The 17,610-nt window shown below is 55.5% G+C and overlaps 5 protein-coding genes and 2 non-coding genes across 7 annotated transcripts, besides 1 other annotated feature; 4 read left to right on the top strand and 3 right to left on the bottom strand.

The window, feature by feature from the left end:
• The first annotated feature begins 90 nt into the window (after positions 1-90).
• On the top strand, positions 91-3,097 carry CYME_CMJ251T. Its single transcript, XR_002461362.1, has one exon. It is a non-coding gene; the product is annotated as a hypothetical transcript (transcript).
• CYME_CMJ250C (glyceraldehyde 3-phosphate dehydrogenase) lies at positions 2,345-3,367 on the bottom strand (the record flags this gene model as incomplete). Its single annotated transcript, XM_005534909.1, has 1 exon — positions 2,345-3,367. One exon carries the CDS (start codon positions 3,365-3,367, stop codon positions 2,345-2,347), a length of 1,023 nt encoding a protein of 340 aa, XP_005534966.1.
• A 692-nt stretch (positions 3,368-4,059) lies between these two features.
• CYME_CMJ249T lies at positions 4,060-5,758 on the top strand. Its single transcript, XR_002461361.1, has one exon. It is a non-coding gene; the product is annotated as a hypothetical transcript (transcript).
• A 1,561-nt stretch (positions 5,759-7,319) lies between these two features.
• On the top strand, positions 7,320-7,862 carry CYME_CMJ248C (similar to cytochrome c-type biogenesis protein ccmH; the record flags this gene model as incomplete). The annotated part of the gene is made up of 1 exon (XM_005534908.1): positions 7,320-7,862. One exon carries the CDS (start codon positions 7,320-7,322, stop codon positions 7,860-7,862), a length of 543 nt encoding a protein of 180 aa, XP_005534965.1.
• A 580-nt stretch (positions 7,863-8,442) lies between these two features.
• On the bottom strand, positions 8,443-11,589 carry CYME_CMJ247C (hypothetical protein; the record flags this gene model as incomplete). The annotated part of the gene is made up of 1 exon (XM_005534907.1): positions 8,443-11,589. The coding sequence occupies one exon, from the start codon at positions 11,587-11,589 to the stop codon at positions 8,443-8,445; it is 3,147 nt and encodes a 1,048-aa protein (XP_005534964.1).
• Positions 11,590-14,324: 2,735 nt separating this feature from the next.
• On the top strand, positions 14,325-15,809 carry CYME_CMJ246C (trans-prenyltransferase; the record flags this gene model as incomplete). The annotated part of the gene is made up of 1 exon (XM_005534906.1): positions 14,325-15,809. One exon carries the CDS (start codon positions 14,325-14,327, stop codon positions 15,807-15,809), a length of 1,485 nt encoding a protein of 494 aa, XP_005534963.1.
• CYME_CMJ245C (hypothetical protein, conserved) lies at positions 15,806-16,144 on the bottom strand (the record flags this gene model as incomplete). The annotated part of the gene is made up of 1 exon (XM_005534905.1): positions 15,806-16,144. The coding sequence occupies one exon, from the start codon at positions 16,142-16,144 to the stop codon at positions 15,806-15,808; it is 339 nt and encodes a 112-aa protein (XP_005534962.1).
• Positions 16,145-16,930: 786 nt separating this feature from the next.
• Positions 16,931-17,610: part of a sequence feature (possible transcribed region) that runs on past the window's edge.

The following is a 17,610-nucleotide window of genomic DNA, read 5'->3' as shown; positions in this document are numbered from 1 at the left end:
CTGCTGCTGCCGCCGCCGTCGCCGCTGCCACTGGGCTATCGAGGCACGCGCTGCTGATACGACATTGATGGACACGCCAGGAAACGTCCTATTCTGCTGCTGGTATTCAGTGCGTGCTGACGAGAGCATCCTTCGCGGCTCTTGTCAACAACAGGTCGATAAGAAAGGACCCATCGAACGCGCTTCAACGCTAGCGATCGTAGACGCTAGACCTCACAGCATCGCGTGCTGCAAGAGCGAGCGATTTCGAGACAGGCACGGTTGTACTCGTTATTGCGTGGTGGCGTCGGTGCAGTAGCACCGATTGCACAGACACTTGGTGAGCTTGCGCACTGCTCGACGCACCAAAGTGGCCGTGTCCAGGCGCACGCAAACATCGAAGGCTTCGTTGTCGCGAACTGGGCGCGGGAAAATGGAAACGTTGCGGACGGAAACGCGCAGGGGAAGCAGTGTCCAGCGCCGAGGACCTCTGCGCACCCCAGACTCTGTCTGCGTCCAGCGTTGACGTTCACGCGTCGGGCACGTGCTGCTGCCCCGTCCGGGAGCTGTGAAGGCTGGGGCTCTTCGAGAACCAGCCTGAAACGTCTTCTGTAGTACCACTGGGTCCGAGGGTTCGCACCTTTGGTGCAGCGCGGTAGGCACGCGGGTTGTCCGGTTCACCGTCCAGCACGGAAGCGCGGTCGCCAGCACCGCGAGCCTTTCGAATACGTGTATCGAATGCAGGGAGGTATTGGCGCGAGGGCTGCAACTCGAGCATGTCCTGAGAAGCAAATATGCTCCAAAAAGATAACGAATGCGGGCTCTGGCGAGCACCCGTGCACACAACGCATAGAGCAAACAACTGGGAATGCCGCTAGAAGAAAACCAGGAGGTTCGCGACTGCTAGTACCAGGACAACGTTATTCTAGCACTGAACAAAGTCGTCTGGTTTCTGATGGCTTGTGGCGAATCCGTCAGTGAGCCTCCGCGAGCAGAGACATCGATTGAACCTGCAGGGCTTGAGTCGCTTCATATGAAGATGGAGCACCGAATTGCTTACTCGCATCCTGCTTTTCGATTAGTTTCCCGAACGCTCTTTAGATGTACAGATCGATGTCCAAATGGATGCAATAAGGGCTCACGGATCCATGTGCAGTTCCAGGATTCCGGATTGTGGTTTCGGAGTGACGCAATCGACGCTTTGCCGCTGGAATTCGTACCGTCAACCGCGTCAGGGTGATTCGTGACGCCCTCGAACGATGGTTCCAAAAACAACTGGTATCATTATTCAGTTCGTAGAAAAGAGTCTCGAGGCTTTTCCTCTGCCTCGTGTGTGGCATGGTCGAATCACGCATGCTTCTTGTTTTCTGTATCGCTGTTTCTGTGCAACTCGTGCGCACCGTCCATCGGGCACGACATCGCCTTTTGTGAGGCGCTCTCGAATGCGACGGCGTACGCCTACACGTCCAGCGGACGGCGTACTCGCCGAGCGGATCGCCCCAGACAAGCGCTTGATGGAGGCGTGCGACACCGGCCGCAAGGAACGCACGAGGAGGCATCAACCGGAGCCTTCGGTACCCGTCACAGGCGTTTGCGGAGCGATGCAGCACGCGTTTTCGCGCCAAAGGCTGGCGGTCGAAGTCGGGGGATCTCCGATGTATATACATATGAATACGGGCACATCCGACCGCGCGCAGGTGTCATCGTCGTAAGCAGCATACCGAAGCTGTGGACAAAGAAGATGAAACCTGCAAGTGAGGTGGCGATCGCACGTACCTCCCGTGGATGACATGAATAGCGCAGATCCTGATTGAGCACAGAAGCGCGACCTGGACGCTGCAATCAACGTGCTTGGACTGCTCGCCACGGCGCTCTTAGTCCATGATTTTTGAGCGTATTTCATATCGAGGGTAACAGAGAGGAAAAGGAAGCAGTTGCAGAAAATACCAGCAAGAACTGGTGCTTGTGACGGTGGAAACAGACGCAAACGTTCGTGCGTATGCCCGTTCTAAACGAGCAACCTCGTACCATTCTGGTCGGACACGAGTATATCCAAGACGACGTTGCCATGAGTACACTGAGGCATCGAGCAGCACCGAACGCGGGCACCCATTCGACTCGATCCGAAAGCATCTTCGGATTACGTCGATGGCTCGCTGGCGGGCTCGAGGCCCGAAGTGCGAGACCCTGGCAACGCTTTTCCAGTGTCGGATTGGGTAACCAGGCCCGAGAAAAACATTTGGCAGGCACATCGATGACTGAACCTTCGAAATGCAATGGAACGCTCTGCATGGTCCGTCGTATTTTACCGAGATTTGAAGAACGTTCCTACCGCCGTCCAGATACTGATCGTGATCTCCATCGCTCAAGCGGCGTCGACTTTTGCCATATGCGTGATCAAGTCTACCACTCGATTGCTGTATCCCCATTCATTATCGTACCAGCTCACGAGCTTCACAAAGGTCGGTGACAACATGATGCCTGCTTGAGCGTCGAACACGGACGAGTACGAACTATGCGCCAGGTCGGCTGAGACGATGGGGTCTTCGGTGTACCCGAAGATCCCCTTGAACTCGGGATTCTCGGCCGCCGCCTTCATGACGTGTTTGATTTCTTCGTAGGTCGTGGGCGTTTTCAGATTCGCTGTCAAGTCAACAACTGATACAAGGGCCACCGGTATCCGGAAAGCCATGCCCGTCAATTTACCGTCAAGCTTCGGGTAGACTTTGCCGACTGCTTTCGCTGCACCGGTGCTACTCGGTATAATAGACAGCATGGCGCTGCGCCCGCGGCGCCAGTCTTTGTTGCTCGGGCCGTCCACGGTTCTCTGAGTCGCTGTCACAGCGTGTATCGTGCTCATGAGCCCGTTTTCGATACCAAAGGCTTCATCTAGGATTTTGACGAGTGGCGCTAGGCAGTTCGTTGTGCAAGAGGCATTGGATACCACTTGGAGGTCCTTGGTGTAGGAGTCGTGGTTGACGCCCATGACGAACATGGGCACGTCCTTGGCAGGTGCGGAAACGACCACCTTTTTCGCGCCGCCTTTCAGGTGTAGAGACGCCTTCTCGGCAGTTGTAAATGCGCCACTGGACTCGACGACGTACTCGGCGCCAGTCGACGCCCATGGGATATCGGCTGGATCCCGGATGGCAAAGCACGTTATCTTCTTCCCGTTGATGACCAAATGCTCGCCATCTGTTCCGATCTCGCCCGGAAAAGCGCCGTGCGTGGAGTCGTACTTGAGGCTGTACGCTGCGTAACTGACGTCGGAGAAAATAAACGGATCGTTCACCGCGACGATTTCGACTGTGCCTTTCTCTACTGCCGCGCGAAGGACGAGGCGGCCGATCCGGCCTAATCCGTTGATACCAACTTTAGGAACTGCCATTGCATACACACCAGTAGCCTACTAAACGAACGTTTCTACCGATGGGCGCAAAACGTGCAAGAAAGCACTGATTTCGCTCGTGAGCAACACCAATGCAATTGACGGAGTTGTATCGGCGGCTCGTTGTGAGCAGGGTGCGTCGTCCGCATCACCAACGCGGGCCGTATCAGCTGTGGAGGTACTGCATCACCTCGTGGGCGCATCGGGCAGCGCACTGCCAAGGCGCCTCCTCGATACGCGAAAGCGATGAACGTACACGTTGCACGGAGGCGCGCGATCCGCATGCACATCGGCTGTACGCGCATCTGTGGTGAGTGTCATGGAATCACGCTCTGACCGCTGCTGCAATGCTGCTGCCCAGAGGCGCGCGATCCGCATGCACATCGCATGTGCGCGCGCTGCCAGAATATACCACTGGATCACGCTCTGACCGCTGCTGCAATGCTGCTGCCCAGAGGCGCGCGATCCGCATGCACATCGCATGTGCGCGCGCTGCCAGAATATACCACTGGATCACGCTCTGACCGCTGCTGCAATGCTGCTGCCCAGAGGCGCGCGATCCGCATGCACATCGCATGTGCGCGCGGGCCTATGGTGTGCGTCTCAGAAAACCACGTTCCGGGCGCTGTTGCAATGCAGGAGCGCTATACGATGGACGCGGCTGCCACGGAGCGCACACTTGCACGAACCTGACGGGAGCGCCGAGCCGGCGAGCTGGCTTCGGTTTGCCGAGTTCCTCCAGCGGGTTGTTCCGCACCGTCGGCAGGCTTGGCTACGCAAGCTGGTGTTAGAGCCGGGACCCAAGAGCGTTCCTTGCTTCGTGCCAGGCATTGTTGCGCTTCAAGCCGACGTGCGCGGGGCGTCGCAAGGCCGCTGTCTCTCAGAACGTAGACCACGACCACGACCATTGCGGCAGCGGCAGCGGCAGCGGCAGTGGCGGGCATCCAGCGTCTCAGGAAGCGTCTGCTGTATACTCGGCCCATAGAGGACGACTCATGGCGCTCGATCGACCAGACTCCTTACCTCGATGAGGTCGTTGGCCGAGGGCTCGTGGAAAGTGGAATCGCCTCCGGAGGATCCTGATTGGCTGCTTTGGACTGACACGAAGCATTACGGTCGGATCGGCACCCGGAGATTCGCTGGATAAAGCCTCGACTGTTGCAGCAGTGCCTTTTTTGGATTAGTCGAAACTGGTAGCACCTCTTGAGCGGACGAGATCCCTCACTTGTTTTCGGGTAGCGCTCGCTTTTCCACGAGGCCCTGATACAGTGAATCGATCCGGCGTCATCAACGCGCGTGCCGCTGGGTGCGCACGAGGCTCCATGGTCGAAAGGAAAACAAAGATTAAAATGGAACACTGAACGACTCGCTCTGTATCTGCATCACGATTTCTTTTCCGCAAGTTTTCATAAATATACAGCCTCGATGTCCAAAATGGATGCAATAAGGGCTCACGGATCCATGTGCAGTTCCAGGATTCCGGATTGTGGTTTCGGAGTGACGCAATCGACGCTTTGCCGCTGGAATTCGTACCGTCAACCGCGTCAGGGTGATTCGTGACGCCCTCGAACGATGGTTCCAAAAACAACTGGTATCATTATTCAGTTCGTAGAAAAGAGTCTCGAGGCTTTTCCTCTGCCTCGTGTGTGGCATGGTCGAATCACGCATGCTTCTTGTTTTCTGTATCGCTGTTTCTGTGCAACTCGTGCGCACCGTCCATCGGGCACGACATCGCCTTTTGTGAGGCGCTCTCGAATGCGACGGCGTACGCCTACACGTCCAGCGGACGGCGTACTCGCCGAGCGGATCGCCCCAGACAAGCGCTTGATGGAGGCGTGCGACACCGGCCGCAAGGAACGCACGAGGAGGCATCAACCGGAGCCTTCGGTACCCGTCACAGGCGTTTGCGGAGCGATGCAGCACGCGTTTTCGCGCCAAAGGCTGGCGGTCGAAGTCGGGGGATCTCCGATGTATATACATATGAATACGGGCACATCCGACCGCGCGCAGGTGTCATCGTCGTAAGCAGCATACCGAAGCTGTGGACAAAGAAGATGAAACCTGCAAGTGAGGTGGCGATCGCACGTACCTCCCGTGGATGACATGAATAGCGCAGATCCTGATTGAGCACAGAAGCGCGACCTGGACGCTGCAATCAACATGCTTGGACTGCTCGCCACGGCGCTCTTAGTCCATGATTTTTGAGCGTATTTCATATCGAGGGTAACAGAGAGGAAAAGGAAGCAGTTGCAGAGCAACCTATGTCGTTCGGTTCTAATGGCAGGTGGAGGAGTCCCAAGCATTGCTGTGTGCATGTACGAGCTCCCTATCGATCGTCAGTGAAACGGAAAACGTTCTACGACCATGGAGGGTAAATATACGCTCACGAATTGGCGCCTTCCGGCCTGTTGCGACCAGCCGACTCCTATCGGTTTCAGTTCAGATCCAGGCACACTTCGAGCCTGAAAGGCTGCCCCAGAAACATGGATGCCATCAGCAATTCGGGTCTCGTCTTTCGCACCGCATTTCGTCTGATACGGATGGCGGCGTTGGAGTTTCGGTTCACGAACTCGATGCGTTTATTGCCTCTACTTGCACGAACCGTTCCAAGGATTCCTAGAACTCGTGCGCTTAGTGCGACTAGAGTCTCGCCAACGTACTGCCGGGCGAAAACACCTTTTCTTGGCTATCCCCAATCATTATCTACTTGGTTAACTGCTCTTCTTCCCTCGATGGGAGGCGAGAAGGGAATTTTGTCGCTTTTCCCGGTAGGCGGCGACACATCGAGCCTCCAGGATCTCCAACTTGCACGTCCATACCTATCCCTTGGATTTTTTGCTTCAAAAATGAATGCGCATCTTAATGTCGTTTTATGAGTACCTTCCCGAAGCGAGCAGGACTTGTGGAAGGAAATCAATATGTGCTCATGTACCTTACGTTTACTGAATGTTTCAGCAATTCGCCCAGTGGAGCTATCATTACGTTTCACGATCGAAAAGGCTCCTTCGACGGGGTTGAACCGCGGCGCGTAGCGCGGAATGAAAAGCAGCTGCACCCTTAAACAATCGGGAAAAAGATTGAACGCAAGGGGAATGGTGCAATGCCACGTTGTCCAATAGACGGACGCCGCCAGATTTCGGGGAAAAGTCTTCAATGATTCGACAATGTAGTCGGTGCTGTTATATGAGCCCTCTCTACAAGCGAATCTGAGGCCGCGAAATGCATCCAATCAATCTAGAACAGATGCTGATGTCTTACTTCTCTTCGAGTTCGATCGTAGGTACGGCAGGCTCCCTGCTCCGCGAAGACCCACGTACGCCCCGATCGATTTCGTCCGAAGCGAGCCTCATCGACTGGCAAAAACTAACAGACGTCCACGTGCTTCATATCGATCGTGACGTTCCGGGAACGCTATAGTTGCGATTTCGGTGCAAGATGACTGTGCGTAAACTAGGACTCTTCTTACGCGGCTGTATTCCAGTGTATTCAGGACCGAACCAACAAGCTGTTGGGAAACAGAGACGCCCGTGGCGACTTCCATCGTCGCTTTTGCTTTGCCGAAACTGATCAACGGTTCGGTTTCTAACACCGACCGCAAGCAATCTCTAAGAGTTTCGGTTCTGGCGCTGCGTGCCTATGCTTCGCTCTTGCAGTGCTCCTGAATTATCTCTGTACTGAGGCATTACTGACCTGAATGAGGAATGCAGTCCACCTTGCACTGTTCAGTAAAGCATATATACTGCACATAATTCGTCTACATTCTATCCGGTGCATTGCATCGTGATTTCGATCTCATGCTATACATCGCGTCTAAGTTGAAATCGAATGGAGCTGAAACACAAGGAATGAAACGTTCCCGACGATCGACCGCTGCGCTTGTGATGGCAACGCACGTCACCGTCCATCGTCAGCGTTGCTTCCCTGGCACCCATGCGTTTCCCTGGGGAGCGCCATGTCTGACCCGCGGAACCCCGCGGGTACCGCAGACCAGGTCGATGAAAAAGAGATTTTGCTCAACGAAAAGGCCAAGGCGCTTTTTAGAGCAATTCGCTGCTTAGAATGCGGCAGTGGTCAAAATATTGAGTTTTCGAACGCTCCCACCGCTGTAGCGCTACGCGACCGAGTACGGAAACTGCTTCGGGACGGTCTGGATTCGGAGACGATTCGTGACTATCTCACACAGGAGTACGGCCAAAGTGTTTGGTTCCAAGAAAGTGATATCTTTTGGACTGATCCTGTGCTGCGTGGTTTGTGGCTTGGCGGCGCCCTGCTCGGCGGTCTGGTAGGCGTCACCGTCCTGAGGCGACGCGGCACGCTGTCGCTTACCTCGAAGACACTGGCGAGTCCGCGGTTGTTGACGAAGACGCAAATAAGGCAGCTGACGCAGCAAATCGTTGGGCAGCGCTGGCGCTGGAGTGCCGCCGAGGAGCGCACACTGCAGACGATTTTGTCGCCGCCTGCACAACAGTCGGGCGTCACCCGAAAAAGCCCGTAAGTGCTCAGCGTTTATAAGCTGTGACCGAGCGGCGAACGCTGGGAACTTGGTTGTGTTGCTTGAATGCGATAAGGCATACAAAAACCGCAGTCAAAAAGCTGCATCCCTGACATGCAATCGGAAACAAGTGCCGAAACAGGATACAGCGCGGTTGGGCATGCCTCTGCAAGCTCCATTGGTCACTTCCGTTCATCGCATGGAATACGGAGCAGCTGGATATCTCGTTTCGCTGCTGCCTGTTAGGTCATGGTAACTTGCCTACGCCACGCCGCATCCTTCATTGGACACGAGTCCAGAACAGATGCAAGGATCGGTGGAACGTTGTCTACAGAGTTCGCGGTTCCGCGTTCATTCCAAGCGGGGCGCTGCCCAGCCCAGGGACCCAAAAAGTGCGTTACTCTAATCCCGCCGCCGCTCGCCAAGAGTTGCCTTGTTCAATCGATCAACAAGTGAGTAACCGGCGCTCGCCATTAACACGCCCGCAGTACCTGAACGTTCGAGTGCCTCGTGTGCACATCCTGGCTATGCGCTGCGTGCGTCGACGTCATGGAAATCCTGCACATACAGTAGAAACGTGGTGCTAGGAGGGATCTCGGGGATCATTTCGCCATTTTTGTCCCTTGAAAAACCGCCATCTACCGAGGTTGCGCAGGTAGCGAGCCCACGGCGGCAGAGCACTCTGGGCACAAGTTGTGTCGGGACTCGCGTGCCCTGAGCGAACGGGCGTAACTGCTGCTGACATGGACCGTTCCTCCTCAGACCGCTTTGATTGGACGGTACCAGCTGTTAGCAGCGCCATTCGCGGTGTTCCATTCGCAACGAGGCTCTGGAGATCATCTGAAGGCACACTGGGGGCATCGCGGCGCTCATGCAATTCGCCACTAGCCTGCATAGCGTTTTTCGGACCATCAGCGCATGCAGTCGCGTCTGCAGCGCGCGCACTTCCACGTACCGGGTGCGTGCGATCACGCTCGCCAGTCATCAATGGAGATGCGTGCGCGTCGATGGTGCTGTCTCCAGCGGGACACGTGGCATTCCTGCATGCGCCATCACCTCTATCCTGCGCATGCACCGGTAAGGGGCGCCGTTCCGAGCGAGTTTTGCGGCCGCGGTGCTCTTGCCCAGCAGGCGATGCGGCTGAATCCGCGAGCTGCGGAGACTCTACGGCAATGCGCTGAGCGTCTGGCGGTACCGTACTAGAAAACGATGGTGGTGATGTTGGTGGTGGCTGCGTCGTCATTGTCGTCGTCGATGAGTCACTGGTCTGGTCGCGAGCGCAGTCAAAAGGAACTGACTCGTGCTGGTTCGAGTGTTTGCCAGCCGTTTCTAACTGACACTCCAGTTGTGTGCGCTGCAGAGCTTGCTGGGACGAGTCGCACGCTTTGCTGGGGCCGACGAACGTGCTGTTGCGCGTGCCCTGCCCGGGTGAGGAATGACCCGTCTCTTCAATAGGCTGAGGAGCGCGCCGCCGTGGCTTCTTACCTCGGCGATTTTTCGGCGGCAGTGCTGTTGCATTCAGAGAACCTGACGTATTTTCCCCGTCTGTTACAGCGGCGTTGCGGGTTTGGCGCGACCTTTGCGACTGCCTATGCGGCAAGGTTCCGTTTGCGGTGTCTTGGAATGCAGGGGCTATTGCTACAGCCGCAGTCCCATTGCTGTCGCGCACAGTTGCCTCGTCTGCGCGATCTTGGGGAGAGATTTGTCGTTCGTTACTGGCGTGAGCGGGTCCATCAGAAGGTGTCCGTGTGGCGCTGCTTGGCACAATAGCCTTGCAACGCTTTCGCGGTACCGGGCTCATATTCATGAGGTTTGCTTCGAAAGTGCTAACGCTGTTCGTAATGTTATTGTCTTGCTGAAATGTTTCTCGGGACGTACTTGTGCAGACGCTCTCGCTCTCCTGGGGTTTTTCAGGGCTTCTGCGGTCGCAGCTCAAATGTGAGATGCGCATACGTTTCTGAGAGCGTATTCGATCATCACTCGATGGTTTGCGACCGTCCGAATGATCCTGACATGCTTGAGCCGCATCATCGTTTTTGTCATCACCATCACTAGGGATGGTGTTTGCTCCTGGAGGCGCTCCTCGGCGCACGGCATCGCTTTCAACAGACTCCGTGACACATACCAGATCGCTATGTAAATTTCGCTGTGCGTTCTCAACAGCGTCGTTCGTTGGGCATGCCGTTGGCGTCCCGGGTGTGAGAGCAGTGTGCTGGCTTTGCTGGCTGCCAACCGCAGGGGCTATTTGATCATCCTCGGTAGATGCACATTGCTCAGACACGGGGCCAGAAATCGGAGCAGGCGCCAACCCGAGCGCGCCGATTTCCGTTACTGGACCCCTTGCATGCTCATCTTCTAATGCAGACAAGGAACTCGGTGGCAGGCGCATCGCTTCCAGTGCGTTATAGAGAACGCGGAGCTCTTTCCCCCGAAGTAAGGCGTTCTCGGAAGTGCCACCCACGGTGCTTTCGGGCGCTTCGGTGTTCGATTTCTCTGCGTCGCCGACATTCGCCCACGTGCTACCAGTTGGGGCCAGGTCGACTTTGGGCAAAGCCATGGCCGCGATCTGATTCTCGATATGAACCGCATGCTTTGCGCTAGCACCTGAGCCTTGATCAGTTCCTCCGCTGCTTTCTGTGGCCATAGCGTCCGGCAACGGCTCATGAGACTGACCAATTTTCGCGTTCTTCCTCAGCGGAGGCGCTTGCGCTCTAACATCACCATCGCATTTGCTGGAGTTGATCGGTGCACAGGAATCAGCGGCCTCACTTTGTGGCATCGGATCGTCTGATCCTTCGACAGGTCGCTGTTTGGCTGCAAGTCGCATACGCAGAGCCAGAGGCCGCGGTATTGGCGCGTGCTGCGCCTGTGGGACGGCTCCGGTTGTTGAGCCCGCGTCCTCGACTGGACACGCATTCCGAGGATACCCACCGGAGGTTTCATTGGATGGTACCGCATCGGAGCAAGGCAACTCGTGAAGCGCATCTGCACCGCGAACACCTGTCTTCGCCGATGCGCTCCCTGCATACGCCGGCACATTATCGCGGTATTCAATTGGTGCCAACAGATGGATCAGGCACTGCGTCAGTTTCCTTTTGACTCGCAAGCTTTGGTTCACATCCACCACATCTCCGGTCATCATTCGGTTCGGAAACGCCCATGCTGTCGTCTGTGTGTTGACCAGCTCGACTTCGACTCGAATGAAACTCTCAATGGTGACCTGTTGCAGAAAAGCAGTCCAGGGTCGGGTCCCGCCACCCGCAAGCATCGTCTTTCGAAACCACTGCCCGTACAGGCGGGCAGCGTGCTCGCGCACTGCGAGATCCCACGCGTCGGGCTCCGTAATCGTTGATTCCAGGTCACGTGCCGCACTGAGCCGAACACACCCGTTCATAAATACACATCGGTCGCGCAAAGACACCGGAAACGGCACCGTTCCGTGTACGTCCGCTTCCTGCGAGAGCCGCTCCGAACACGTCGCCAGGATGCTATTCTTGCCGTCGCTGATTCGAATAGAACGCCCGTCGCGGCTGACAGCCGTCACCAGAAGAAATCTCTCACGAAAAGGCAGCTCACCGCGCCTCACCACCGACTCAATGTCTGCGCTCGTGCGCAAACCTAGTAGTTTTCCTGGTACCGCAGCGCGCTTCCCGTGTATACCAACGTCCAGAACCGTCAGCAACGCTGCCTCAATAGGAAGCGTTGGAAGCGTGTTGCTCGCAAGTGCCATGAATCAAATCGCAGCGCGACGATCATGCGACTTCTTGAACAGCGCCTCAGGCGAAGCACCAGCGCTTGACTGCTGTCGTGCAGCAGTTCCAGGGCGCTCGCGGGACACCGCGGCGACACTGGGTACTACCCGCCAAAAACTGCACCAGCCGTCAGCGCGTCGCGCCACTTTCGACGTGCGCCGCGCACGCATGATGGATCACGAGGTACAGCTTTATCCAGTAAAAGAAAGATAAAGATATTTTCATACAATATTGATCTATTTTAAGCTGGATGGAACGGGTGCATGTTGCTCACGGAGGCGTCTTCGGCAGCCGTTCGGGCGCTTTCCAGCGTCGTGAACATCAGCAGCTGCGGGATTCCTCTGTAACTGCATCCTTTCGGCTCTCGCCCCTGTCCTGCTTTGAATGCGCCGGTCTCTCCTAATCCTTCATCTTCGTTGTCAGCAGTCCAAGGATGTTAATCGCGTCGTCCAAGTCCCGATTTCACATGTTCTGGCTGTTGTCGACGCTTGTCATGCACAGACGGTCGTTGTGATCCTGGTTTCGTTTGCTATCTTCATCCTGTTGACAGACAGCTTCGGTGGGCACTTCGCAGCGATTACATTGGACACTGAATAGGTGCGCACCCAGATGGCCTGAACATCACCTCCGCTCTGCGCCACGCTGCGAGGAGCGAACATTTGCTTCATTGCTCGATATGCACACTTGACGAGTGCAGGAAATTCCCCGCGATGCCCTCCTCCGTTTCCGTGCCAGGTGATGCACCTTGCAATGACGCGCTTCCTCTGAACGATACACTCGGAAAGTACGGTGTCCCATTCGATACGGTATTCGAGGAACGCGATGCTATCCGTCATGATGCAAGTATCGGAAGCAAAATCCATACGAGAGATCCAGACGAGTAATTTCGATCCAACGACGCTCCCTTCGTACGAAGCAGCGACGCACACTGTAATAGAAGCGATTGCTGCGGTGAATACGGTCCGAGTCCAAGATCTCTTTTGTGAAAACAGAAGAGACTGGAGCCTCTGGGAGCATATCCCGTCTGGTAGATCATGCTGCCGTGGGATGCAGTTTCGTCGATAGCAAGAAGAAGAGCGAATGATTTCTCTCTCTCGAACGGAATCGATTATTTGGCTTTTCAAGTTCAGTGAAGTTTCAGTGTGAGTTTGTCAACAAGTCCTCAAGGTGCAAAGTCGAGTTTTGTACCTCTTCAATCCAGAGGTGCGAGACGCTGCGCCCACAAATTGAATTAGAAATTTCAAAAATTCGAAGCACGCGCACATCGAGCATGCGAAACATAACAAAAGAAGAAGACTTGAAGCATGTACGTTTGCATTGGATAACGCAATCGTATAGTATACGAGTGGTTATTAAAGATCGACGCGAATCAGTTCGATTCTGGTAATGCAGCAAAATTCAGCGGCCTGGCGTCAAAAAAACGTCTCAAATCCGCGACCGAGAATCCCGAAACAACATATAAATCCCAAAGCCCCTCTTTCCATCAGTCGACCGCCATACCTGTACACCTAAACAATCTCGGATTGTCACCGAAAAGCATGAACACGGCGGCTAGTTCAGTGTCCCATCACCGAAACAACATATAAATACCAAAGCCCCTCTTTCCATCAGTCGACCGCCATACCTGTACACCTAAACAATCTCGGATTGTCACCGAAAAGCATGAACACGGCGGCTAGTTCAGTGTCCCATCACCGAAACAACATATAAATACCAAAGCCCCTCTTTCCATCAGTCGACCGCCATACCTGTACACCTAAACAATCTCGGATTGTCACCGAAAAGCATGAACACGGCGGCTAGTTCAGTGTCCCATCACCGAAACAACATATAAATACCAAAGCCCCTCTTTCCATCAGTCGAACGCCATACCTGTACACCTAAACAATCTCGGATTGTCACCGAAAAGCATGAACTCGGCGGCTAGTTCAGTGTCCCATTACCATCTGACACAAGTGCAGCGAAGACCCTAGACAGAGCGCCGCATCCCAATGCACTCGAATGCATGCCGCAGTTTTTGGTTTCCCTCTCAGGAACCGGTCCCCGCATTCCATACCATCCGTTAGAAAAGAAGCATCGTGCGTTGCACCAGCCAGCCTCGCAGGGAACGCAGCTTGCGCCAGTTGATCAGGTCCCTGGCAAGCAGCGCGCGAGCATCGCACGAGGTGATGCGATGGCACCGTGCGGCGGGCATCACGATACCAGCGCGAGTAGTTCGGAAAGCCTATCGCAAGGAGCAACGTAATCGAGCATGACACGGTATGAAAATGATCACCACCTCATACCGTATGCATGATGCAGCACTGGAAAGCCCTCTGTCTATCAAGAAAACGGGTACCCGCGCATCGATCAGCACGGCGAAAGCCTGGCGCATGCCACCTCTGCCCGTACGCGCCCTATACACGGGAGCATAGCAACCCAATCTCCATGGCGCTCAGCAACACGTAAATTTATGGAACACCATCAGAGAATCCAACGAAATACCTACGCCTCTTGAGCCGAACGAAGCTGAAATCCACTGAGTCATCCCGCGTAGCCGCTGAAGGCAGCGCGCACCCGCACCCGCACTACAGGGCGGAAGCGCAAGTGCCGGCCGGCCGGCTGCCGCCCTGCCCAGAGGATCGTTAACGACGACTCGGGGATCCTGTCCCGCAGTCGCAACGACGACGTGCTTTTCACCGCACCGGTGTGTAGCCGCGGAGAACTCCACTGTATGTGGTGCGGCCTGAGCCGTTTCTTCGGGCACCACCACCGCTCGTTGTACAGAAGTAGACTCTTGAGGGTTTGTGGCTTACCGGTATCTGCTTGGCATCCAGCTGGATGCACTACGCGTTCGACGCACGCTGAAACGCACCAGGCGTTTTTGTCGACACTGACACCTGCGGGTACAGAGTTGCCTGGAAGTGCGCTCCCCGATAGCGCAGCCGGTGGCCTTGCGTTTCTAAAAGATGAAGAAAATCGAAAACATCGAGCACTGAACCGCGTAGCTGAGGCGATTTCTGGATCCGCGTCTCAGAACGTCGACAGCCGGCAGCGTAGGTGGGCGAACGCAGCTCGGGTGCCGACGCAAGCCAACGGTCTACCGTGGTCGCTTGCATCGCTCGCTTCTTTACTCGAAACCCGCGTGTCCGGAGTTGCATCATCTATGGATCCGTTTCGTTTAGTCGAGCAGCACCTACAGCGGTTGGCCGCGGAGGTGCTTCAGGCGGTCGCCGTAGACCACCCGGTGCTGCAACGCGCGGCGCAGTACTTTTTCGAACTTCCCGGGAAACGTTTGCGGCCTGCTGTTGTACTGCTCATGGCCCAAGCGACATGTCTCCAGTCGCTGGGCACTGTAAGCCACGCGCAGCTTCAACTAGCGATGATTACCGAGATGATCCACACGGCGTCGCTGTTGCACGATGACGTGATTGACGAGTCGAATATGCGACGATCCGCGAGCACCGTGAATGCATTGTTCGGGAATCAATTGGCTGTTTTGGCAGGAGACTTTCTACTTGCACGAGCATCTGTCTGTCTCGCGCAGCTCCGGGACTGTGATGTCGTGGAGCTCCTCTCGCGTGTCATTGAGCATCTCGTGCAGGGGGAAGTCCTGCAACTGAACGACCCGGGCCCCGAGCATGCCCGCAATGGACGATCGCCTAACACCCCCGACGACTGGCCCACATTCCACGCATATATGCGCAAGACATGGTACAAAACGGCTTCACTCATTGCGAATTCCTGTCGCGCGGTGACCCTCCTGAATCCCGTGAGTCGAAACCAGCCTCAGATCGTTCACGCTGCTGCGCACTACGGAGATCATTTGGGATTGGCGTTTCAGCTCGTAGACGACGCGATGGATTACAGTATTTCAAGTAGCAATATGGGGAAACCAGCCAACAAAGATCTGATGCAGGGTACGATTACCGCCCCTGTGTTGCTCGCCGCTGAGGGTCCCGCGAACGTAGATGCACTGGAGCTTCATCGCGCTTGGCAGAGGCGAGATAAAGAACGAGTCGCGGAACTGGTTCGCAAGGGTCTAGGTGTTGAGAAAACTTTAGCGCTGGCGGCAGAACACGCTCGCGAGGCCCAGAACGCACTTGTTGCGCCCTCGACAGCGGCAGATGGTATCAGCAGCGCCGGCGCTTTGCCGCCCAGCCCTGCTCGTGATGCCCTTTGTCATCTATGTGAGTGCATACTAGCCCGCCAGCGCTAGGGCGTCATGACCTCAGGCGGAATCTCAGGAGCAGTGCTTCCATCGGAGCCTTTGGGTGCACTCCCTGCAGAGCCCGTTTCATGGGCATCCACCGGCGCAGTCGGCATTTGCCCGGGCAGGGGAAGCTCTTCGCCGTTAGCTTGTCGACGCTGGTACTCCCGAACGACCTCGTTAAACCGCTTGATAGCCTTGCGGTGATGTAAACACTCCTCGTAATCTTGACGGTACGACGAGCACACTGATTTATCCGAGGACTCGAGCATGCAACGTTTGAATGCTAACCAGAAGCTGTAGCAGCGACTTTCGCCGCCGTGAACAGAGTAACCCGAAGCCATAAAAGTGTCCAAGCTACAGGAAAGCCGATCCAGACCCCGAAGCGTGGCGCTTGTGCGCGTTGCCACCAGTGTTGCCCGCGAGTCGATGAAAGGGAATCCAAAGTGCAGATACAGCGGTTGACAACCTAACGCTTCAACGACACGTTAAAACGGCACGATTTTCCTGTATACCTTTTGAAAAGAAACGCTCGATGTGGCCCGCAACGCACAGCCGTCCTATGAGCGACGCCTAACGCACTTGTGAGCACCAGAGGAAGCGCTCGGGTCGCTGTGCGCCGCATCCCCAATCGGCAATGCAATGCAATGCAGTGCAGTGCTCCGAAACCGGGGCAGGCGTGTGCTCGGTTACACTCCAGGCTTTCAAGCTAGCAGTTGCAGTTGCCGTGAACGACCAGTGCGTATGGAAACACGACCTACGGAAATCATGCCGACGTTACTCTTCATTCCATCCAACGTTTGACAGCATGCAAATCTGCGGTGCGCATGGAACCTCCCCGACACCTGGGGAGCGAATGGAGCAAACCTCAGAAACGCATGCGCTCTGCACAAGAACCTCACAAATGCGCGTTCCAAACGTACATAGAAGCACACGACACCTGTTTCGGATTCAAATGGAGTGGCGAACTGCTCGCACGGCTGCTCCCGCTCGGTTACATACAGAATGTTGTGATGGATATACAGATTTGATCAAAAAAGTACAGGAGTAGGCGTTGACGAATGCGTACGTTGTTTTCTGGATTCTGGCGCGTCGCCTCGAGTCGGCTCCGTCGAAGCGTCCCCGCTGGAATTCATGACGCTACTGGAGTGACGATGACCCGCGACGCTCTCGACGAAACGTTCATCAACAAACCGATACCATGATGCCGTCCAGACGCAAAAGCCTCCACGCTTCTTCTTTTCCTCATGTGTAGCAGGCTCAAATCACGCATGCTTCGTGTTTTTAATCTCGCTGTTTCGGTGCAACTCGTGATCGCTGCCACGCGTGACGCTAAATGAACGACGACGAAGAATCTTCAACGTCGTCGCTTGGCGACTTTTCACTAGCACACCCCGAAAGCTCACTGACGTTGTATCGAAAACAATTGATTCTGCTTAAATGGCATATCGTGATGTTAGGGACTACCGCCGATACGCGATTCCACAGCAGCGTCACATCTCTCACGGGATATGCTGCGAGAAGCTGCCGTCTCTTCTGTTTACATGGAAAGGAGTCTTGGTTTCGGACTCCAGTTATCCGGGCGATCGCTTCCAGCGAAGAGTACCTCGTCACTTTGCACGAGGCTCGCGTAGACGCATGGAAATTCCTCGACGTATTCTCTAGCCTGGATTGCCCTTCCGATTCATGTTTTATCATGGGCAACATCGCGTTCACCAAATCTCTTATCGAAAGAAACAGTGTGCGCTTCCGCATCCTACGACAGGAGTACTCGCCGAGGGAGTCGCCCAGCAGAAGCCGGTGATCCCTG

The sequence above is a fragment of the Cyanidioschyzon merolae genome, chromosome 10 (assembly GCF_000091205.1).
Source record: "Cyanidioschyzon merolae strain 10D DNA, chromosome 10, complete genome".
In the NCBI taxonomy this organism is placed as follows: domain Eukaryota; phylum Rhodophyta; class Bangiophyceae; order Cyanidiales; family Cyanidiaceae; genus Cyanidioschyzon; species Cyanidioschyzon merolae.
Note: the sequence above shows the minus strand (reverse complement) of the source record. Positions and strands in the feature narration are given on the sequence as shown.